The sequence below is a fragment of the Prionailurus viverrinus genome, chromosome C1, assembly GCF_022837055.1.
Source record: "Prionailurus viverrinus isolate Anna chromosome C1, UM_Priviv_1.0, whole genome shotgun sequence".
Classification (NCBI taxonomy): domain Eukaryota; kingdom Metazoa; phylum Chordata; class Mammalia; order Carnivora; family Felidae; genus Prionailurus; species Prionailurus viverrinus.
The window spans coordinates 14374971-14397992 of NC_062568.1; the positions used below are offsets into that span (position 1 = coordinate 14374971).

Below are 23022 nucleotides of genomic sequence, written 5' to 3' on the forward strand. Positions count from 1 at the left end.
AGAGGCCAGCTGAGGGGAGAGATCATTCAGCTCAGGGGACCGAGTCAGGGGCTGAGTCCTGGGCTCCCACGCCTCCCATGCTCCTCTGTCACCTGGGAGGAACTCAGTCAGTGCCGCCCCCTGCCCTCCTCCCTCCGCAGAGATGCAGGGCTACTCACAGTCAGAGAGCTTTCTTCTGAGCTTGGATCGGTGGCTGGTGAAGGGGGTGACCTGTGTCCTCTCCCCGAGGGCAGGTCAGTGGGGTACAATTACACGGGGAACTGAGGCCAGGCATCAACTCCATTCAATTCGCTCCTTCTTTAGGGATCACACTGTTCCAGCACCTGAGGGACATGGAGCAGAAGTACCGGCAGACACGTGTACCTGGGGAGCTAGTCTAACGTGCACGCACACGTGTGCACACACACACACACACACACGCATACACACGCAGGAGTAACAGACAAGGTGAAACGTAGTCCATACCTAGGGAGCATTTACTATGTGCCAGGTGCTGTTCCCTTGGCTTTTCAGGCATTGTCTCACAAAGCTATGGGTGGTTACTATTATCAGCCCATTTAACTAAAGGGAGGCAGACAGGGGTTCAAACACTTGCCTGGGGCCACCCAGCTAACAAGGGAGGGGAGGGACAGTCACATTGCACAGAGTCCTATGATGCAGCCCCAGGAAAACACAACCAGGAGAGGAAGGGATACCTGGGTTGGGGGTGGGGGGTGGTGCTTAGCCTGAACTGAATCCTGAGGAAACTGAGAGACCTCCTGCCAAAGAGCCTAGATAGAGTCTTCGAAACAGGGAAATCAAAAGGAGGAGTAATGTGTCCAGATGAAAGAAGATGAAAGAAACCTAGCAACGGAATGTAATACGGGGCTCTGCCTGAATCCTGAGTGCAAAAGAAAAACAAAACCAACGGCCCAGCTCTGAGGGATGTTAATGGGGCAAAAGGGGAAATGAGAATATGAATTCAATATTAGATAATAGTACCACATTGGTGTGGAACTCCCTGCGTGTGAGAATCAGTGGGGCCTGTGTAGGGGCAGAGACGGAGAGGGAGCGCGGACCCAAGTGGCACATCACTAACAAACGGTGAATCACGGCCACGGAACAAGCATGCTCGTCTTTTCCAGAGCTTTTACGCTTTTCAAAACACCAAAAGAAGGCAGCAGTGGAGAGACTGAATCTGAGCCGGTGGTGTGTGGGGGAGGGTATGGGGAAAATCTCCCTGAGGGGGTGAAGTTTGGATGAGGCCTTCCAGGATGAGGACAGAAGCCTAGAAGCTTGGCCAGCTGAGAAGGGAGGACGGGCATTTTGGGAGGAGGCAACAGCAGAGCAGAGGCTCAGAGGTGGACGCAGGGCAGGGAGTCGGGGAGTGGGGTGTGGGGATTGAGATGGCGGGGTGGGCTGCTTACGGACCAAGGCTGCTTCCCCGGCTGGCTTGAGGGAGTCCGGGTTTCATCTTGGATTCATGGGTAGGCATGGAAGCATTCTGGGGGGAGTGGGGGCGTCAGGGACCTCATAGAGCTGTGCTCCTTAGAGGCTGCACAGAGGCTATGTGGGGAGCAGGGGCCCGGTGTCAGGGGACCAGAAGGCTGTTGCGGTAGCCGTGGGTTGAAGTGACGAGGCCTTCAATAGGGCAACGGCCCTGGAATCAAAAAGTACAGGAGGGCTGAGAGTGTTCAGGAAGCAAAATTCAGAGTCTGGCAGCTGGTTGGATTGGAGGGTGGAGGGCCAGGAGTTGGGGGGTGACTCAGAGTTTTCCACCCAGGCGACCAAGAACACTGTCAGGCCATTAGCTGGCTAGCAGATTGCAGGTGGTGGTGGGTGGGTAAGGAACTTTGGTGTGTATGTGAAGGGAAGTGGGGTTGGGGAAGTTTGCTCTTGAGGTGACCGGGGTCTCCCAGATGCCAGCCTGTGGCTCCTTGGGGAGTCTGAGTCTCCTCCACAGAAATGCCAGCCGATGCCAGCCGGGCAGCCTAGCACAAGACTGCCTCATGTGGACTGGTGGGTGGCCAGCAAGCAGGGCAAGGCCTGCCCTAGGCCTGCTTTTTGGTGACTCTCTTCCCTGAGGCTCACTGGCCACATAGACTTCTGCCCTCTGGCCACATCCTCCAGGGCTCCTAGCCTCAGGGCATAGGGAACCTAGTGGGGATAGGGCTGGGGAAGTTTCTCTGGAGGGGGCAGGAACTCCTGAGCTGGAGGACCCCTAGGGCTGCCAATCCCCTTTCACTCCCCACCCCCACCCCATCACACTCTGCCCCCACGGGGCAGGGAGGAACCAACAATCAGCCTTTCCCACCCCGGGGCCCAGGACTCCCGCCAAATCTGTCGCAGCCAGATGTGCCCCGCCCCTCTGGCTGGGATGTATCTGGCAGGCAGGCTTGGCTGAATGGACGGTGGGAAAGAGAGGATCCCCCTGAGGCCCAGGAAAGCTCTCTGATGCTGGGTGGGCTTGTCACAGGGGCAGGGGGCTCTGGGCTCCGAGGGTGGGGAAGTATGACTTCTGGGCTGGGACCCCTTCCCTTTTCCGGGCTCTGGCTCTTGAGGGAAGTGGGTGTTGGAGAGATCGGGGAGCTCCTGTTGTGTCTTCTGTGTCCCCCTAGTTTCTCCCAGGCCCTCTAGGAGCTAATCCAGCTAGGAAGGGTGGGGAGTGCTTTGTGAGGCTGTCTGCCACCTGTCAGGAAAAATGATGAGCACTGTCACAACAAGTGGTTACCCCCGCACAGAGTTTTGCACTTCATGGGCTCGTTCACATCCTCTGCCTGTATCTGCAGAGTAACTCTGGGGGAAGGCAGTGAAGGTACCCGACCCCCATGTTTTTTCTTTGTCTGGATTTTAACATGTGGTCGTTGGGAAGTTCTCGTACCCCCTTGAGTCTAATCTTGTGTCCTTGTGACTTCTGCCCGCCCCCCACCGAGTTTTGTTTTGTTTTCAGTAACTTCATAGATCACGTCCGGTTCATTCTTACCGTGACAGCTCCTTCAGATATTTGAAGACATAAGGTTCACCCACCCTAGACTTTCTCCTCCAGCAAACTGGGAAATCTTCATACCTCTGTGGGTGACCCTTTCAATGAAACTGCCGGATACCCATTGGCGAGCCGGTGAGCCGATACTGTAAAGTGGAGGTCACAGCCTGGAGCCACTTGCCTGGGGTTGGCCAAGCTGGCCTCCTCACTCCCACCTGGGTTCCCTAGACTCTCACAGAGGGGTGATATCTCATGAGACATCTCTCTGTGTCACCATGAGCATGTCCTGCCCTCCGTTCCTCCAATCCCTTCATCTCAAACGGGCCCATTGTTCCCCCGCTCTGTCTATACTCAGAGGATCTTGTCCAAACCCGTCACTTCTATCTGGGGCCTGTGAGAACCAGAGAAGGTCACTGATGTTCTCAAGGTCACCAGCCTAGAGATTCCCATCCCAGCACTCCTTGAGCCAGAGAGCCAGAATGGGGTGGGGGTGAGGGGCAGGAGTGTGCTGGGCCATCGCCCACAGGCTGCTTAGAGAGGCCGCGAGTGAGGCCCCTAGTGTATCTGAAACCCTGTTCCTGCTCTCCAAGCCTGTGTGGGGAGAGATTTTGTAAACTCACATTTATGAGTTTGGGCAGGCAGAGCAGGCAAGCCCAGGGCCCAAGGGAGAAGTCTGGGCGGTTGCTTGTCAGTCTGGAAGGCTCCGCCTGCTCCCCATCTGTTCACTGGGCAGCCAGGACCCTCTTTTGGGAGATTCCACTGCTCCAAGTGTACTTTGGGGAGAAGGTCTCTTTCTGCCGGCTTTGGGGGAAGGGCTGAGTTTGGGGTATAGGTGGAGAAGTCTGGGGGATAAATCGGAATGGGGGGCCCTGCTTGACTCAGTGGGGTGGGAGAGGCAGGTTTAGGGGGTGGCTAGAGTAGGCCTGAAAAGACTGGGCTTAAGGGCTTCCTGCCTGCCTCCCCAGACAGGCCTTAAATTGAACTCCGGGTCCCCTTCCTGCTCCTCCCCCCAGCCCAGGGGGTGCTGCTGCGTCTGACATTGGGCTGGGCCCCCTCCCTGGAATGTCTATGACAGAGATTGTCTGGAAGGCTGCCAGCCAGGGGCTCAGATGGGAAAACAGGGGAGGTGAGACCTCAGAATGGAGGGAGCTCACCTACCCTCCTTGCGGGCTGGGGGACAACTGAATGAGGTCCAGAGCAGGACAGTGCCCTGTCATGTCCTGCCCCCATCCTCAGAAGAAGCTGGAAGCACAGCTCCTAGGACCCAGCACGCTGGAGTTATCAGAACCCAGGCCCTGCTGCTGGGCTTAGCCACTAGGGGGCACTGCTGGGCTTCTGGCACCACTCTGGCTCCATTGCCCCCTGCCCTTGCCCCTTCTGCCCTGGGCTTTGTCTCTGATCCATCCTGCCTCCCTGCCATCTCTAGCTGCCTGTCTCTTTGAGTTTTGAGACAGTCTCAAACTAAACCTGAGATAGTTGCACATACAGTGCAAAGAACTTTTTTTCTTGAGCTTTTTGAGAGTAAGTTGCTGACACAATGCCCTGCCACCCTTAAATGCTTTCCTGATTTTCCTACAGGGACTTTCTCCTACCTAACCCAACACAGCCATCAACGTCCGGGACCTGACATCAATACATGACTACTGTGTCCTCCTCAGACCCCACCGAAGTGTGGCCAGTTGTCCCACTGACGTCCTTTATGGGCATGGGAAAAATCCAGTTCAGAATCAGCCACTGCTTTGGGCAATCATTATCTCTTTAGACTCCATCAGTCTGGAAATCTCCTCCATCTTTCCTCGACTTCTGTGACCTTGTCACTTTTGATGATTATAAGCCATTTAATTGGTAGACTGTGCCTCGATTTGCGTTGGCCTGATGTTTCTTCACGATTAGATTCAGCTTGTGTCTCTTCGGCAGGCAAGTGGCAGAAATGATGTTCTGTTCTCAGTGTGTGTCCACCATGGTGCACGATTTCCAGTCTTCCCATTACTGGTGATGTTCGCTTTGATCATTTGATTAACGTGGAGTCTGCCGGGAAAAGTGACTTTTTTCCCTTTGTAATTTATAAAAGTGTGGTGTGGTGAGGTGCTTTGAGATTTGTAAGTATTCCGTTTCTCATCACACTGTGAATTTTTTCACGTATTTTGCATATCAGCATGGGCTCATTTAGGCCACTGCTATCGTTCTGTATTGTGATGCTCCCGTCTTCCCAGAGTTAGAGTTTGGGGGCCCATTCAAGCTGGCTCCTGTGTCCCTTTGTCTGTCTGCCCCTTTGGTTCTCTGGTTCCCTTTACAGTCTCTGTGTGTTTCTATCTAATTTCTCTTATTCTCCATGTGTGCTTGTTCATCTCTGCCTTTGTCTCTGCCTTATCTCTGTCTTCTTCCTCTCTGACTCTCTGTTGTCTTTCTCTGTTTCTCTGTCTTTATCTTTGTCTCTCGGTCTCTCCGACTCTGAGTTTCTGTCTCTGTCTCTCTCTTTCCCTCTCTATCTCTCTGCCTCTTTGTCTCTCTGGCTTTCTGTGTCTCTCTCATTTTGTCTGTTTTTTTTCTCTCTGCATCTCTCGTGGCTCAGCCTCACTCTGCCCCCCAGGACTCACCACTGCAGTGTCTTCAGAGAGGAGTCCTGGACCTGCTAGCTTTCGGGATGCTCTGAACACACAAGTCGCCCCCTCCGGCCCCTGTGTCAGCGCTTGGAGGCTCTGGAGCAGGGCACAAGGAGGGGGACCTTGAAGAGAAGAACCCTCCCCTGGGACTTCAGGGTCTGCTATAGGTTGTGTCTCTGTGTGTGGCCATGTGTGTGCAGAGGGGTGTCAGGGAGCCCTGCGCAGGGTGAGGGAGCTGCCAATGTCTGTGTTCTGCCGGCCCCTGCTGCCAAAGCCGGGAAATGCATCAGGTTGGACACCAGGGTGAGGGGCCTTGGAGAGGCATGGCGCCCGTGGGCAGGGATGGCTTCCCAGGGCATCCACGGGAAGCTCCCTGAGCCTGGGCCTGGGCTGAGGGCTGCAGATGGGAGGAGGGGGTCCTAGGCAGTGTGGGTGCAGGGTTTTGTGGCTTAGAGTGTGTTCCCATATGTGGTTACAAAGGACGGACTGTCAGAGTTTGAGGGTGTGGTGCCCAACCTCGTGCCATCCAGAGCAGGAAACCGAGGCCTGTGGCAGCGGCGGCTGGTGACTGGCTCGGGGCTCACGGCCGGTCGGACACGGAGAAGGCTGGACTGTCAGCCTGCCTCTCATTGCATGTGTGTGGTGCTGTCGTTTTAAAAAGGATGTTTAAGGGGCGCCTGCCTGGGTGGCTCAGTTGGTTAAACATCCAACTCTTGATTTTAGCTCTGGTCTTGATCTCAGGGTTGTGAGTTAAAGCCCTGTGTTGGGCTCCGTGCTGGGTGTGGAACCTACTTAAAAATAAGTAAGTAAGTAAGTAAGTAAGTAAGTAAATAAATGGGCACCTGGGTGGTTCACTCGGTTAAGCGTCCGACTTCGGCTCAGGTTATGATCTAGCCGTTCGTGAGTTTGAGCCCCGCTTCGGGCTCTGTGCTGACAGCTCAGAGGCTGGAGCCTGCTTTGGATTCTGGGTCTCCCTCTCCCTCTGCCCCTTCCCCACTCACCCTCTGTCTCTCTCTCTCAAAAATAAATAAATGTGAAAAAAAAAATAAATAAAAAGGAGATTTAATTTTCATAGTGCAAAGAACCAAAAATAAAGATGGAAGAAGCCCGGGCTGGGGCAGGAGGTGGTAGGGATGGGGGTGAGAGAGAATGGAGGGACGTGGCACATTGGCGACATGGGGACACGGACAGGGAAAGGAATTAGCTGTGTTCACACACGGTGATGAAAATGAAGTGCTGCTGCTCCGTGCGACTGTGTGGATAAACCCCACGGATTAATCCTGAGTGACAGAAACCTCACAGTGAAGCTTAGAGCTCCGGCAAAATGCATCTTCGGTGAAAGGAGTCGCCACAGTACTTACCTTAGGGGGCTATTGACCGGGTCGGCCATGAGACAGCCTCCCAGGGTGTGGTTGTGCGGTGTGTGCGTGTAAAACCGTATTGAGCAATCCATTTAAAATCAGTGTCCCGGTAGGCTGACCCACCTAATTGTGGGAGTCTGGGTCACACTCAGCTTTCTCTTTCCTGGGGCACCTCCTCCCAGAAATGGGCCCAGGCCTGTCACCCCTGACGGGGCTCTCACTTCTCCTTTTCCCCAGTCCTTGCCCACTTGTCCCCTAGTCCCCTCCGCCTCCTTCCCCAGCCTTCTGCCCAGGCCTGATCACTGTGCCTCTACCCCCCACAGCCGGAGGATCTGGAGGCCCCAAAGACTCATCACTTCAAGGTGAAGACCTTCAAGAAGGTGAAGCCCTGTGGTATCTGCCGACAGGCCATCACCCGGGAGGGTTGCACCTGCAAAGGTGAGCAGCTGGTCAGGCTCTGCGGGGGGGTGGGGTGGGGAGGGGAGCACTGTCATGGGAACGAGGTGGCCTACGGCCGGGGCAGGTGTCCTCGGGGTCCTAGCCTGGTGCCTGGTTCTCCTGTGGGAAGAGGTGCTACGCACACCAGATGGCAAGCTTGTGGGTGTGTGTGGATGGTGCCTGGCAGGTGTGGGTGGCACGGGCATGACCTGTGGCTTGTGAGCGAATGGCCGGGATGCGTGTGGATGATATGAAGGAGGCACGCGGAAGGGGTGTCGCATGGGGATGGCGTGTGGACGGTGCGGGGGAGGTGTGTGGATGTGTGCCTGGCACTGAGGAAGACGCCAAAGCTAGGGAGGACTGCAAGAGGCTCTGAATCCGACTTCGGGGAGAGCCTGGCGGCTGCTGGCCTTTTTCAATCACTGTTCTCATGTGCTTCTGACACGGCCTGGGATTTGGCTGTGACTGTTGCCAGAGAGGTCAGTGTCTTGCCCCAGATCACACAGTAAAATCAGCGGGGGGCCCCCGCGCACAGTCTCAGTGATGGTGACTGACACCCCCCGCCCAGCGGCCCTACCAGATGCCTCCTTCTCCTGCCCCCCCCCCCCCTACCTCCCATCAATCGCCAGGGCCCTCAGTGTAGTTTGGATCACTGAGCCTCTCCACTTCAGGCTGGCAGCACCTGTCATCCGGAGGGCTGACTTCAGCTCTTGGCTTCCTGGCCTGCCCTCTCTCCAATCCACCGTTCTCACCAGCTCTGAGTGGGACTCCACGTAGATCTGGTTATGTCAGCTCCCTGGGAAAAGGTTTGGGAGCCCCCACTATGCTCAAGACAAAGCACTGACTCCTTCCTGTGCCTTCAAGGCCCAGCAGGATCCACCCCGTGCCAGCTCTCTGACCCATCCGCCCTGTCCCCCAAGCCCATACTCACCCCGGCTGCACCTCGCTCAGTTCTGGAATATGCCAAGTATATCAAACATGCCAGAGGGGCCGGGCTCCTTCTTGCCCGAGGGTCTTCACTCACGTGGCTCTACCTGGACTCTCCCCTCCCTCCCTGCCAGTCTCGGTGGGGCTGGGAAGCTGGGCATCAGAGCCTAGGGAGCAATCACGAAAGCACTTAGTATGAAAGCACTCACATGGATCTCCTGCAGGGCTCGCAGCCTCCGGAAAGTGCTAGTGTCACCCTCAGTTTACAGATGAGGAAACCAAGGCTCAGAGTGGTTAAGTCTCTCGCCAAGGCACACAGCTGGCTGGGTCCGAGTGGGGTTGTCGGGGGTGTGCTCTCTGGGGGAGGGAAGTCCTCCTAGACAAGGAGTTTCAGCAGTATGTTGGAGGGGGGAGTGGGTGGATGGGAATGTGTGAGTGTGTGCGAATGTGCACGTGGAGGCATTCTAGGCACGTCCTGCTATGCGCAAAGGGCAGAGGTTAATGGTCCTTGACTGAAGAGCTAGGACGCCCGGAAGGAATTTAGGAGGCCAACAGGGACTTTTGCAGTACCAAAGTAAGCCGCATGGTGTCACCCTCCTCCCAAGAGGTCCTGCTGGGACGGTGTCGGGTTAGGGTGGGAGCCGGGAGAGTCAGGAGGGGATTGCTGGGGGCGGCGTTTTCCATTTTGCTTGCGTCACCGCCCCCACCCCACCCGGCCGGGTGAGCCTGCTGAAGTTAGCCCCTGAGCCTCCATTCCCTCCACCTCCCACCAGTTCCTTCCTTCCTTCCCTGGTGTGCCTTCCCTTCACCCCAGACCGCCAGCACTCCTCTGATAGGAGGCAGAACAGGGGTGGGGTAGAAGGAAGTCTGGCACTCAATGTCTGACCTTGGCACATCTCTGGCTGCAAATTCTGTAATAGTCTGTAGTCCTGAGTTCCCCAGTTGACCTGGCTCGAAGGCCTGGGTTGAGGAGGGGATGTGAACCTGTGGGAAGGGAAGGCCGCCAAGGTGAGACCTGGGTTTTACCTGGTTCCGAGCCTGGCCCTGCCAGTGTGAACCAGAGTGGAGGGCAGGTGGCCAGTGAGCTGCCAGGCTGGTTTGGCAGCTCTGAATGAGTTATTGAGAAGTGCGAAGAAAGCCAGGACTGCAGCCCAGAGGCACCACCAGGTGTCAGGAGTGGGCCATGGAAGGGCTGGGGCTGGGCCCAGCAAGGGAGGATTGAAGACTCCCAGCTCTACAGGAGACTACGATGTGCATTCTCAGCAGAGGGTTGGGGTCACCAGGCCTGGGGACGGGGTTGGAGCCACTGGGCTTGCTGGTGAGAGATACAGGAGTGGGCCAACTCTCTGTGTTTTGGAACCAGAAGGTGGCACAAGATGGACAGACCCCCTTATCCACCCACCCACCCATCCGTCCACGGCCACCAGCTATGGTTGTACAGGTTGTTCCCCGGCTAAGGGGGTGATTGTGGACTAAAACCCAGGTCGTGTTTTGTTCACCAAGCCCAAACCGAAGGGTTTGTGGTGCTCTCTGCTTCCTTTTTTGGTCTTCGAGTCTGGGGTTACAACATGGTCATTCTCTGGATTAGTGGCTGAGGGTGATGAGTGTGGAGGGGTGCATGGGACATCAAGGCTCTGAATTCAGTCTCCTTGCAGTGCTGAGGGCACTCCAAGTGTAGGCATGGAAAGTGAGGGCACTTTCCTAGACCTAGAGAAATGGGGGCATTTGTCCTGTCTCCCTCTGGCTGACCTGCTCTATAGCTTGGACCAGTCTTCTGCTCCCTGCCTTCCGCATTTCACTGTTTAATGTACTATGGCTGAAGGGGTTGGGGTCGATGATGGGGATGGGGAAAGGAGTCAGGGAACCTAGGGTCTAGTTCTGGACGGGGAGACTCAAAGATGGACAATGCGGGCAAAGAACGAAGGTGGCAGGACATTTGGGCATAAGTATGACTGATATACAGGCAGAGAGGTCACTGTGAGACTGTCACCAGTCTTTTCCTTCCCTGAGCCTGTTTCCTCCTGTGTACCATGGGATTAGTAACAAACCCTGTCCTGCGTCTCTGGGGTGGGGGGTGGTTACTGCGAGGAACACTGAGGTTCTGTGTGTGGCTGTAAAATGAATACCAGTGTTCTGGACTAAGGCTCCCTGTGAGGGAGACAGATGGATGAGACAATGGATGAGAAGAGGCCCCAGGCCTTTGTTAGCGGTCCAGGCACTCTGTCTGGCCCTGCCACTCACAGGCTGTATGACCTCAGATAGATCACGTCACCACTCAGGACTCAGTTTCCTCAACTGTAGAGAAGGGGCTGGACCAAGAATGCTCCCTGAGCCCCGGCCAGTGGGAGGGCCTGGAAAACTCCTCTGTTGGAGTCTGTAAAGGCTAGATAAGTCTCCCAGTGTAGGTTGCCACCTCACCTCCTGCACACACAAGGACATCCACCTGGCAGTCGTGAACTAAGGGCCCTCTGGGCTGGACACTGTACCAGGTACTGGTGCCGAGACCCAGCCCCTGACCTGGGAAGACAGACATGCCATCAGACAATCACAGAACATGTGGCCAAGCTGACACAGAGGTGTATGAGAAAGGTTGTCTCTGACTTAGCAGAGATTTTCCTGTTAGGCTTCATCAGGGAAGGCAGAAGGAGGCTGGGTCTGGAGGGATGTTTATGAGTTCCTCAGGTCAAACGGTGGGTTTCCCCCAGGTCCTTGGGGGCAGTGCTTTAGGGAGTCTAGGGCCTTCCTAAAGGGCTCTAGCCTTCTGTTAGCCTGAAAGCTGAGAGGAGAGACCAAAATGCCGGCTCCAGAGCCCAAGGATTGCCATCTGGGCCTGGATGTGGGCCTAGTTTTAGACTACCTCCCTTCTCAATGCCACTGACCAGCCTGGAAGGCAGGGGAAATTCCTGCTGCCTCCCCAGAGTGGGATGTACCCGGGGAAGACAATTCACCTCTCTGTGGGACAAGCCTACTCAGAAGCCCTTACTGGTTGGATTTGGGGAAAACTTGTTTCAGGGAGCTTGTTCTCCTCTGTTATTTCACTGACAATGACAGCTTTCACCCTGTGTCTGAGGACCTCTTTGGAATCATTGGAGGCAGCCTGGTAGGGTGGAAAGACCCCGGGTTCTTGTTGTGGCTTGCTCCGGTCTGGCTGTGTAAGCTTGGGTGAGACACTTAACCTCTCTGGGCCTGACTTTCCCTTTCTCTAGAAGAGGGATTGGACTGGATTAGAGGTTCTAAACTGTTCTCCAAAGGAACTGGATTTTTTTTTTTTTTTGGAGATACTTTAGGGGCCCGAGAAGGTAGGAAAAAGGAGAAATCCAAGGGAAGGCTTGAGGGGCTGAGACTCTGGAGCCCCTGCCCATTTGAATCAGAAAAGCTCTGGTTGTGGGAGTTAAATGTATCAGGAGGCAGAATGGATGGTGGTTTTGTACTTAGCCCAGGTGTCCTGAATTCATATCCCAGCTCTACGGCTTACAAGTGAGAACTCAGGCAGGTCGCATACCCCCTTTGAGCCTCAGTTACCTCTCCTTTCAAATGACACACATCACACACCTCTCTCCTTGAGTTACTTTGGGGATGAAATGAGATAATATGTACACATAAAGGGCTCAGAACAGAGCCTGGTACAGAATGAGCATTCCTGAATGGTAACCAATATCAAAGGAGTCCATGCGCATGATGGTAACCAATATCATAGGAGTCCATGTGCATGAAAGTTTCAAAAGCACTGGACGGGATGATCTAGAAGTTTCTTCTTGCTCAACTTCAAAGTCTCATGGCGCCTGTACCTCTGACCATCCCTTGTATTAGTTGGGGTTCTCCAGAGAAACAGAACCAACAGGATGTGTGTATAGATGGATGCATGGGTAGGTAGGTAGTTGATGGATGGATAGAGATAGGTAGGTGATTTGTTTTAAGAAATTGGCTCATGCAGTTACAGAGACTTGGCAAGTCCAAAATCTGCAGAGTAGGTCATCAGGCTGGAGACCCAGGGAATTGCAGTTCAAGTTCTAAACTAGTCTGTTGGCAGAATTTCTTCCTGCTTGAGGAGGTCTTTTTTTTTTTTAAAAATTTTTTTTTTTCAACGTTTATTTATTTTTGGGACAGAGAGAGACAGAGCATGAACGGGGGAGGGGCAGAGAGAGAGGGAGACACAGAATCGGAAACAGGCTCCAGGCTCCGAGCCATCAGCCCAGAGCCTGACGCGGGGCTCGAACTCCCGGACCGCGAGATCGTGACCTGGCTGAAGTCGGACGCTCAACCGACTACGCCACCCAGGCGCCCCATAGGAGGTCTTTGTTTTATTCAGGCCTTCAACTGATTGGATGAGGCCCACCCACATTATGGAAGTTAATGTGCTTTACTCAAAGTCTCCTGATTTAAATGTTACTCTTATCCATAAAAAAAAACCCCTTCATAGAAACAACTAGAATAATGTTGAACAACGATTTGAGTACCATGGCCTGCCCAAGGCCATGGAGATCAGCAGAGCAGGGAAGGGCTGTTAGGCTGGGTGGGCAGGTGGGTGGCTGGGCTGGTCACTCTGTCAGCCGGGGAAGAAGCTGAGGCCCACTGGGGGTGTGGGCGGTTATTGCTGGGGTCAGGTGCACACTGAGGCTATGTGCTCATTTTCCAAGCCGAGGCCAGGAGGAAAAGGCCATTTAGATCCCAACAATGTTGGCTTCCTGTGTTCCTGAGAGGCAGGAAGCCACCTCAGGACAGAGTCCTGGCAGCCCAGTGAGCCAGTGAGGCGGGAGCTGGCTGAGGGCTGGGGTTGGGGGTGCATTTTTCCACCCCAGAAGGTAACCTATGGACCCCTCTACACTATGGGGCTCTCAGCTACCTCTTAGGCCACCGGCTGGTGTATCATCAGGAGCCTGGAAGGCAGGGGAGGTGCCCTGCTGTGTGGGGGTCCCTGTTGACACCATGGGCAGAGATGGGACTCTTCGGGCTGCACGGAGCTTTGGTTTGATGGGATCCCTCCCCAGGGGGCTTCATCTTGCAGAGTCACTGGCTTCAGAGGCCACTGTCTTCTGTGGGAGCTGGGGAGGGCCACGGTTCGCTCAGGTGGGGTTGATCCTGAGATGTGCATCTGGGAAGGACTCAAGCGCGGAGGACATCAGGCTGGGAAGGTTGGCGTATTCCTGCCCTTGACCCTCAGTGAGGTGTGGTACAGTGTGGAGTGGGCATCCATGTCAATCACAGGCTGGGTGTTTCCTCTAGTGTGTGGGATGTGCGCAGGGTTGGAACCTGGGCTTCCCCCGCTTTCTTCGCTGTTCGCTGGAGGGAGGAAGAGACAGGTGGTGACTGGTGGGGAGACCAGTGGGTAACACAGACTGTCACAGCTGGAAGAGGGCTTGAGGACCATCTGTTCCAGGGCTCAGTGATGTAGGGAACTTCAGGGGTAATGTAGGCAAATGAGTGTGAGTCAGCAGGGCGTGGTGGGGACCAGAGAGTGGGAATGACTTGCCTCACGTCACACAACTATATGATGGCCGTTGGGACCGGAAGCCGGGCCTCCTGACTAGGAGTTGGGGGCTCTCCAGTATAATAACAGCAGGGATGAAAAGCTGCTGTGCTGTGGGTCGCCCACATAGAGGGAGTCAGTTAATTCCCATAACAACCCTGTAAAGTAGATACGGTTATTGCCCCCATTTTATAGATGAGGAAATTAAGGCTCAGAGTGGTTAAGTAACTTGTCCCAGGTCGCAGAGCATGACCTACATCTGAGCTGAGAGCCAGTCTACACGCAGCCAGGTAGGTAAGTGGGTAGATGGAGAGCTGGACCAGGTTGGATCATAGGTAGTATTTGTACTGACACACTCGGAAAGCACTGACCACGGTCCCTATTTGCCCTTTCCCGGCAGGAGCTGAGCTGAAAAGTAGGGCTCACCTACCCTCTCTTGTGTCTGTTTCGTTGCCCTGGAACATCAGCCCCAGTCCCAGTGGTTTGGGCTGGGGAGAATTTTTCCAGTTTTAAATGTACTCCACGTGTGTTGAGCCCCATCTGTGTGTCAGACCCTGTGCTAGGAGAAGGGGCAGGATACCAAGCTGCCAAGTTGAACAGGACCTGCCTGGGAGCACAGAGGAGGAGGTGCCTTTGAGTGCCTGATCATCTAGGGAGGGGCGTTTTGAACTGGGCCTCAGAGGATGTATATGAGTTCACCATTTCAGGCCTACTAGCCCCAATGTCCTTTGGGGGAGTTCACTGTGGCAGCAACAGATCTCTTTTGGGGCAGTGGCTGGAGGCGAAGACATGACCTGCCTGTGCGGGGCCTTATAAGCATGCTGAGGTGCTGGACCAGGTGTTTCTAAGAAGGAGTATAAATGCGATCGGTTTGCACTCGAGAATGGTCTGTGGTTCTGTGGATTGAAGGGGGACAAGGCTGGAGGGGAGACGGGGCCCCGGGAAGGATAATTGGCCCGAACTGGTGCAGTGGTGGAGGGCTGGCAGGAAAAGGGGGATCCAACAGCCTCTTTGGAGTTACTTTCTGGGACAGGATGACTAATCGTATTGTAGGGTAAGGAGAGGGGAGAAGGGGTTACGGGGAGGAGCATGCTGGTCCCAGGATGCAAGGCAGGACTGAGGAGATGGCCTCTGGCCTCAATTCCCAGCAACAGCCTTTAGCCTCTTGCTTTCTGAGGGATCCTGTGCCCTGGTTTCTGTGTTGTTTATCTGTAGCTACTTAACACATCATCCCCCGACTTAGCGATTTACAATAAATATGCAATTATTATGTCACAGAGTTTCTGAGGGTCAGGGGTTCCCGTGTGACTTAGCTGGGTGGTTTGGACCCTGGGTCCCTCATGAAGCTGCGGCCAGGGCGGTAGTCATCTGAGGGCCTGACAGACAGGGCCTGGAGGATCCACTTGCCAGGTGGCCCGGACCTGTGCCTGACAAATGGGCGCAGGCCGGTGGCAGGGGGCCGTGGCCGTTCCTCGCATGGCCCTCTCTATAGCGCCTCGTGGCATCGGGACTCGCTTCTGCCCCAGCAAGTGATCCAAGGGACCAGGGCTGAAGCCACAGTGCCTTTGATGACTGAGCCCCAGAAGTCACACAGCAGCCTTTCGATGATATTCAGTTGGGTGTATAAAGCAGCCCTGTTCGTTGTGGGAGAGGGTTCCAGGAGGTGCCATTGATCTGGGAAGTGAGAAGCCAGCAGAATGTCACGCTCAAGTTTCAAATTACAGCAGAGGGGATGTGCAAGTCAGAGTAGGAAATACTGCCCCGGGTGTGTGGGGGGTTGCTGAGAAGGGGTGACTAAGATTGTGAGCGCACAGTCCCTGGAGGGCACTCAGGGCAAGAGGGCCTCCTTGGGGAGTGGTGGGCAGGTGCTCCTAAGGTGTCAAAAGCTCTCAGCAGAGCTGCTTGGAACCTGCCACTTGAGTTGAGTTTGCCGAGCTTTTGTCTTCTGAGCTCTGGGGGGTTGGGGGAGGTCTTCCCTTGCTCCCCACTGTAGAGGTTTCAAGGGCAAGTTCTCTGCATTCCAGCACGCAGGGAGCCCTCAGAACATTGTACTGCAGTTGCCCGATGATTTCTCCATCTGCCCTCCATTCAAGGGCATTTGTGGAGTGTCTGCCCACTGTGTGATAGGCAGGGCTGCCCTGTATGGTCATGCGGGCTGTTCACTGCCAAGGGCGCCTACCCGAGGGAGCCCTGGAAGCAGCTACTCTTTGCTCTCCAAACCACACACTCAGGTACAGAGTGGGGTCTGCCTGGAGAGAAGGCACCTCCTTGCCATTTCCACAAAGATACTCTACTCAGCTGTGTGTCCAAGGGGTTGGTTTGCTCAGAGGGTAAGCCTTTTTCTAATTTGCACAAAGCTGCTGTTTGCTGTTGTGGGCTGGAGCAGATACCGTTCTAGCTACTGGGAATATGGTGCGAATGAGACAGGCATGCTCCTTGTCCTGGTGAGTCTAGTGTAGGGAGAGGCACTATTCATAAATGAGCAGGAATTGCCCACGTTGACTTCAGACTGTGAACTGTATTAAGAAGGAAATTATCAGGGTACCACTGAGAAAGAATATTGGAAGTACGTAATGTAATTTGGGTGGTCAGGAAAAGCCTCTTTGGGGAGATAGATGGCTTTCGGTGGATTCTAGAAGTAGGAGAAGGATTTGGCTTGGGGAACAATAGACGGCTGGGGTGAGGGAGAGTGTTCCAGGCAGCCAGAACAGCAAGTGCAAAGGCCCTGAGGCAGGCAAGAGTTTGGTGCATTCTGTGAACTGTCAGGTATGCAGTATGATACTGGAGGAAGATGGAATCCTGGCTGTTGGTATCTAGACTGGGATCAGGAGGCCCAGATTGGATAACTTAGGGATCCATTTTAATGGATAGTTAAATATTGGGGGCAGAGTATGGCTCAGGGAAAGGCTGAGAGTGGGGTGGGAATGAGTAAATGGGGGTGTACATAGATTCCAGGGGAGATCTTCAGTCAGGTCCAACTCATCAATCATTTGTTAAACCTCTACTGTATACCAGGCACTGTGTAGTGTGTGTGTGTGTGTGTGTGTGTGTGTGTGTGTGTGTGTGTGTGTGTATGTGTATGTGTGTGTGAGAGAGAGAGAGAGAGAGAGGGAGGGAGGGAGAAAGAGAGAGAGAGATCCTTCCTTTGAAGGAACCCACAGCTGTAGGAACCAAGGAGGTGATGGGAAACATGCTCTCTCTGGTGATACCTGCAAGGAGGTAGGGAACAGTGAGGGAGGCCTCCAGATGAGGGGCCCAGGACTTTTTCCTGAAGGCCTGGGATTTGATTAGCAGAGGAAGGGGAAAGCTCCTTCAGGCTGGAGGTAGTGGCCCAGTGGGGGGCCGGTCTGGCTGGAAAGGCCTTCAGAGCTCAGGCCACACTCAGCCTGAGGCTTTCTCGATTCCATATTCTGAGGCCAGAAAAGAAGGCGTGGGGGTGGGGCTGGGGAATCTGAAGGGGAGTTGCCACGCTGGGGTAGTGAGAGTGGGGAGACAGAGAAGCAGAAAGGCTAGCAGATGGGCTTGACTTGTTTTGGGTGGCCAGGGGATACGTCTTGGTGTGGCCAGGGGCGGAGAAGTCCCTGAGCTGGGCTGGGTGGCTGGTGGGGTCAGGAAAGCCTTGTTCAGCAGCAGCTGAGTCACAGGCCTGAGCTGGGGCCAGGGCTAGGTTCTGGGAGAACAAGGTCCCAGGCGAGGAGGGCCAATAGCCAAGGTTGAATCCTAGGCTCCACCCATTGTGCCTCTGGACTTCCACTCCCACAGACCAAACAGAAGCCTTGGTATGGAGAGCCCCAGAGCCTCTTTTGGTAACTCTGGGCCTTCCTCTGTGCCTCAGTCTCCCCTTTTGCATTCTGCTGAGAATCAAGTTGGCTCAAAGACAGAAAAGGATTGGAGGAACTGTGGATCCATGAGGTCAGGGCAGTTGGCTGTGGCTACCAAGGATTTGGGGTTGCAGCAGCTCCCCTGCCTCCCCGACCCCTGTTCTCTAACCAGTGCTGCTAACCCACTGTCTCAGCAGGTCGTGGGTAGCAAATAAGGTCAAGTCCGTGTAGGAGCTCAGCTCAGGAGACCCCTCACTCCATCTGTGGGACTTGGTGGGAGGGGACCAGCAAACCCCAGGGTGGAGGGCCCTGTGGGTGGGGCAGGCAGGGCTGGGACATTCCAGATGGAGGGAACCCCAGAGGAAATTTGATTCCAGCTTCTGGTAGTGGGAGGGCAGAATTAAGTCCTTTGTGTGTGTGTGTGTGTGTGTGTGTGTGTGTGTGTGTGTGTGTATGTTTCAAGTGATGGACAAGAAGTTTGTGAGCCTGTATGAGCATCTGTCCGTGTGTCTGTGTCTACACGTCCGTGTCAGGCTGTGTGTTGGTGTCCCTGAGTCAGAGGTTTCCCTTGGGCATGAGTGTGAGTGTGTGTGAGGCTATATGTGTACATATGGTTATGTTTGCACGTCTGGCTGAGTGTACGGGTATAAGTGGTTATGGGTGAGTCTGTGTGTGTATGGGTGTAAATGCGAATGTGTGTGTGCACCGGTCTTCTCCTGGACTGTAAATCGGGTCCGTGTGTCCCTCTCTAGGGGAGAGTGAGTGCGATTGTGGTTCCTGGGGTGCCGACTGCCTTCCTGGCGCGCGCGCACACACACGTGTGTGTGTGTGTGTGTGTGTGTGTGTGTGTGTGTGTGTGTAAGGGGAGAAGGCCCCCGTTATTCCTTGGCGCGGCTGGCATGGGGCCTGGGTCCGGGCCACCTCTGCCCCTGGCAGTGATCCAGCGGGGGAGTCTGTCCCCCCCTCCCCTCCTCCTGTTCCTCCCACCTTCGCAGGCCTGCCCCAGGGGCTCTGGTGATGGGGGCTCGGTGCCTCCCCAGCCGGAGGGCCCGCAGTCCCCGGCGTTCCCACCCCGCGGGCCCCGGGGAGCTGCGGCAGCGGCCCCCCTCCGCTGCCTCCTCCCTCCGTCCCTCCTTCCCTCCTTCCCTCCGTCCCTCCTTCCCTCCTTCCCTCCTTCCCTCCCAAGCGCGGAGTGCGGGCGGGGGTGGGAGGAGATTCGCCGGAGTTTCCATTTCATACCTCGCGGCTAAACTTTCTTTCTGTGTCTCGCCCTCTCGCAGTCTGCAGCTTCTCCTGTCATCGGAAATGCCAGGCCAAGGTAAGGGGCCGCGGGCCGCCTGGCTCTGCCGGGGGCTCGGGGACGGGACTGGTTCGGGTTCTGGGACTGGAGCCGGGGCACCGGGGCGCCGGGGGCGGTGCGCGGGTTGTCCCCTGCCCCGCTCTTTGTTTATGCTAAGCTTTGGGGCCGGGAGCGGCCCGGGTCAAGGTGAAGGCGAGGGCCGGGACTGGGGGGCGGGGGGCGGGGGAGGAGGAGGGGGCTCTGGATGGGGGCCACGGCGCGGGGTCTCCGCAGCTCCTGAACGTGGCTGGCGGGGACCAAGCTCCGAGGGAGGGGCTTCTGAAGGCATTTCCCTTGGTTGGGGGGGGGGTGTGATTGTGGGAGTGGAGGAGGAGGAGGAGGAGGAGGACGCGTTTCAGTTATCCCGTGGGCCGCGCAGAGCCCTGGTTGGCCCAATTGGGGCAATCTGGAAAAACTCGGGATGGGGGCCACAGTCAAAAGAGCCCGAGGGCGGGAAAACAGGGTAGGTAGAAGTGGGGATGAGGTTGGAGGTCAGGGTTTCCCTGGGCCTGGAATCTCCTGCGAGACCATCCCACTCTCTTTATTGGCCAGGTGGCACTTTGGCCCTCAGTTTCCCCATCAGTGTTTCAGGGCTGGTCTTGGTGGGAGAGGAAAACTGAGGCAAGAAGGTCAGAGGGACTGCTGGGTCCTGGTTGGCCAGGTTGGCTGGAGCCCTGCTGCATCCTCTCAGGCCTGGACCGAGGAGTGATGGATCACGAGTTGGCTTCTTGGAGTAATGGATTATGATGGATTACTTGGGAGAGCAGCTGTTCTGTCAGATGGGCTCAGCTCTCTGGAGGTGGAAATGCCCTGCCTTACCTGTTACACAGCCCGTCTCTGCATCGTCCCCCATCATTACTTACATCCTCCCTGCCCTCTCACCCCACCTTTGCCGTTCACACCTGATCTTTCAGGAAGGAGTTCCTTGAATGGAAGCAGGAGGGAGGATGTCTCAAAAAGAAGTACTGGGCAGTTGAGGCCCAGGATCCAGTACATCTCATGCTCTGCTTCTTTATTTACCGAGTGACCTTGGGCAAGGCATCTAACCTCCCGGAGCCTCTGTTTTATTCTCAAGGGTATGGGGCAAGAAAAGGTTATTATGAGGATAAAATGGGATAATGCGTGTGAAGTGCGCAGTCCAGTGCCTGACATAAGGCAGGTGCTCAAGAGCAGAGTAGTTGATTATTATCAGTGGGTAGCTCCAAGAGCCAACTGTTGTTTTGGGGAAGGGTGCCCCTGGAGCAGGCAGGTCTGCAAGGGAATCCACTTCTTCCGGAGTGACCTTGCTCAAGCAGGGTACATGGCCTTGCTGGGGGCGTCTCCCCATCTGTGTGTGAACTCGGGGGGTGGGGGTGGGGGAGGGGGAGTGCCCTCGTAGCAGAGGTGCCAACAGCCCGGCTCGCAATGGGCATAGGTGGACGGTCCTGCCCCTCCAGGTGCCTTCTGCTTTTCTGACTCTCCCAGCCTTGCCTTCTTCAGGTGGGGGCAGTGGGTTTCTGCTCCTCCCTCCGTCTCCCTCCTTGTTCTCTTCGTCCAGAGCAGAGCTTTCCCACCCTTAACTCCAGAACCTTTGTTTCCTCCCTCCTCCCGGTCTACTCCCTTTCTCTCCTGCTTTCTGCACCTGCTTCTCTTAATAACAATGGATGTTTGTACAGTGCTTCAGGCTTTAGAAAGCACTTCAGTGCATTGTCTGATTTTATTCTTTTGATTCCATCACCGCATAAAGCAGGCTGAAAGATTTCCTTGTTTTACAAAGAAGCAAACTGAGGCATCCAGAGGTTGGATGACTTTGCCAAGGTCTCACAGTGTGTAACTCGTCACCCATGTTTGTCCCTAGACCTTTGTGCTTCCTTCTAAATATCCGATCTTGCTGACGTTCCTTAATCCTTACCTGCCCCTCCGTCTTTGCTGTCCATCTCTTATGGCAGCGGATTCCTTCAACTAGGATAAGGGGACGAACATACTGGCAATGAAGGGTCTGAGTCTGGGTGAACAGGGGCTGAAAGAGGTCCGGAGGTGTGACAGAAGAGGGTTCCCTATTGTACAGCAGCCTCCTTGGGGGTGACAGAGGGATGCCAAAGATGACTTCTGGGGGGGGGGGTGTAGCCTGCCTGGTAATTCTTGAAAATACTGGAAGCTGAGAATCCACCAGGCTGCTGCAGTCCTGCTCTGCCCAGCCAAGGACGACAACTGAGAGGGTAGAGGTGGCCCGGCAGGGCAGTGGCCAGGCAGACAGAAGGAGCTTTTTGGAGGATTTTCCTCTGTAGGAAATGGGACCCACCGGTGGTGTGAGCTCCACCCAGCTGGCAAGTCTTTCCCCTAAAACCACAGCTCTTACTACCGCCCTGCCTTTTCCTCTGCTGGGAAGGGCGATGTGAGCCCCAGAGCACACAGCAGAGCTCTGTCCTCTGGATTTTACAGCCAGATCAACTTGGAGGTCATTTCATCCACCCCCTTACCTCTAGACAGGATTCATTAAACAAATGTTTATTGAACTCTTTCCATGTGACACTGTTTTTTTTTTTTGTAAGAAACACATTTATTTTAAGACACTGTTTTTTTTAAATGTTTATTTATTTATTTTGGGGGGGGGAGAGAGAGAGACAGACCAACTATGAGTGGGGGAGGGGCAGAGAGAGAGGGAGAGAGAGAGACAATCCCAAGCAGGCTTGACACACAGCATGGAGCCTGATGTGGGGCTCAATCTCGTGACTGTGAGATCATGACCTGAGCTGACATCAAGAGACAGACACTGGTTTTGAAGTGAATAAGATAGATAAGGTGTTTGCCCTTACGGGACTGACACTTTTCTGGGGGAGACAGGCAGTAAATAGGTAAACATGTTATGAAGGAAATGAGCTAAAGCAGTGGGTTAGAGAGTGATTATGTTAGTGTGGCCCCGGAAAATTCAGAGGAAGTATTGCATGAGGTGAGACCCAAATGATGATGTTGCATGATGATCTGGAAGATTGAACGAGCAAGTGCAAAGGCCCTGAGGTGAGATGAGCTTATTATGCTTGAAAGGAGGCCATATCTTGCTGGAGAATAGCAGCCCTGGAGTGTTCTGAGCACATGCCACATGATCTGATCTCTATTCTGAGAAGACTCCTCTGGCCTTGAACAGGCACAAGAGTAGGGTAGGGAGAGGGGTCAACAGGCTGCTGATGTTGGCCAGGTGAAGAGGGCTGGTGGTTTAGGCCATGGTGCTTGCAGGAAAAGCAGTGAGAAGGGGCCAGGTCTGGGATACATTCTGGGGTAGAGCCCAGGGCTTGGCTGATGGATGAGATGTTGGGTATGTGAGAGAGAATGGGCTCAAGGATGACTCCCAGGTTTTTGGCCAGAGTAACTGGCCACGTGGTCCCATTTACTGAGATAGATGGAGTGTGTAAGAAATTTCTAGGTAGGAAGGTGCCAAGATTTCTGCCTTGCCTGATTTCTTATTTCACAGTCCTTCTCTCACATGCTGGGGATTTCTTGTTGATGTGTGTCCTCTCCTGTCCTCTCAAATTCAGCCCATGCTGGCTACCCCTCTGGTGAGTGGATCATTCTGGACCCCTTAACATGCCACCTTCCAGACTGTTCCTGCAGCATGAACCCATGGCTCTGAGCTGAGAGGGGCTATATTATTTATATGAAGCAATATGATATAAAAAACAACCCCCAAATCTAGTAGCTTAAAGCAGCAACAAACATTTATTATCTCATACAGCTTCCATGGGTCAGAAAGTTCGGAGTGGCTTGGCTGGCTGATTCTGGCCTGGAGTCTCTCATGGGGTGGCAGTCAAGATGTCAGCTAGGGCTGCAGTTATCTGAAAGTCCGACTGAGGCTAGAGGAGCTGCTTCCAAGGTGGTTCATTCATGTGGCTGGCAATTTGGGGCTGGCTGTTGGCAGGAGGTCTCAATTTCTCACCACATGGCACTCTCCCTAGGCTGCTTGAGTGTCCTTACAACATGGCGGCTGGCTTCCACAAAGTGGGTAATTCAAGGCAGAGCAAGGTGGAAGTCACAATGTCTTTTATATCCTAGCCTTGGAAGGCAAATACTGTTATTTGTACAATATCCCATTGGTTGCATAGGTCATCTTCATTGTGGGGGGGGGCGATA

At 54.7% G+C, this 23022-nt stretch overlaps 1 protein-coding gene across 6 annotated transcripts in view; it reads left to right on the top strand.

The window, feature by feature from the left end:
• Nucleotides 1-23022, top strand: part of TNS1 (tensin 1) — a 202247-nt gene that overhangs the window by 12434 nt on the left and 166791 nt on the right. For 5 of the 6 annotated variants that reach the window (XM_047871203.1, XM_047871204.1, XM_047871206.1 and 2 more), the window contains exons 2-3: nucleotides 7250-7364; nucleotides 18860-18897. In XM_047871203.1, the coding sequence (XP_047727159.1) occupies nucleotides 7250-7364; nucleotides 18860-18897 (153 nt within the window). Of the gene's footprint in view, nucleotides 1-7249; nucleotides 7365-18859; nucleotides 18898-23022 lie in introns of those variants that run through there. The other variant, XM_047871209.1, reaches the window with a different exon arrangement.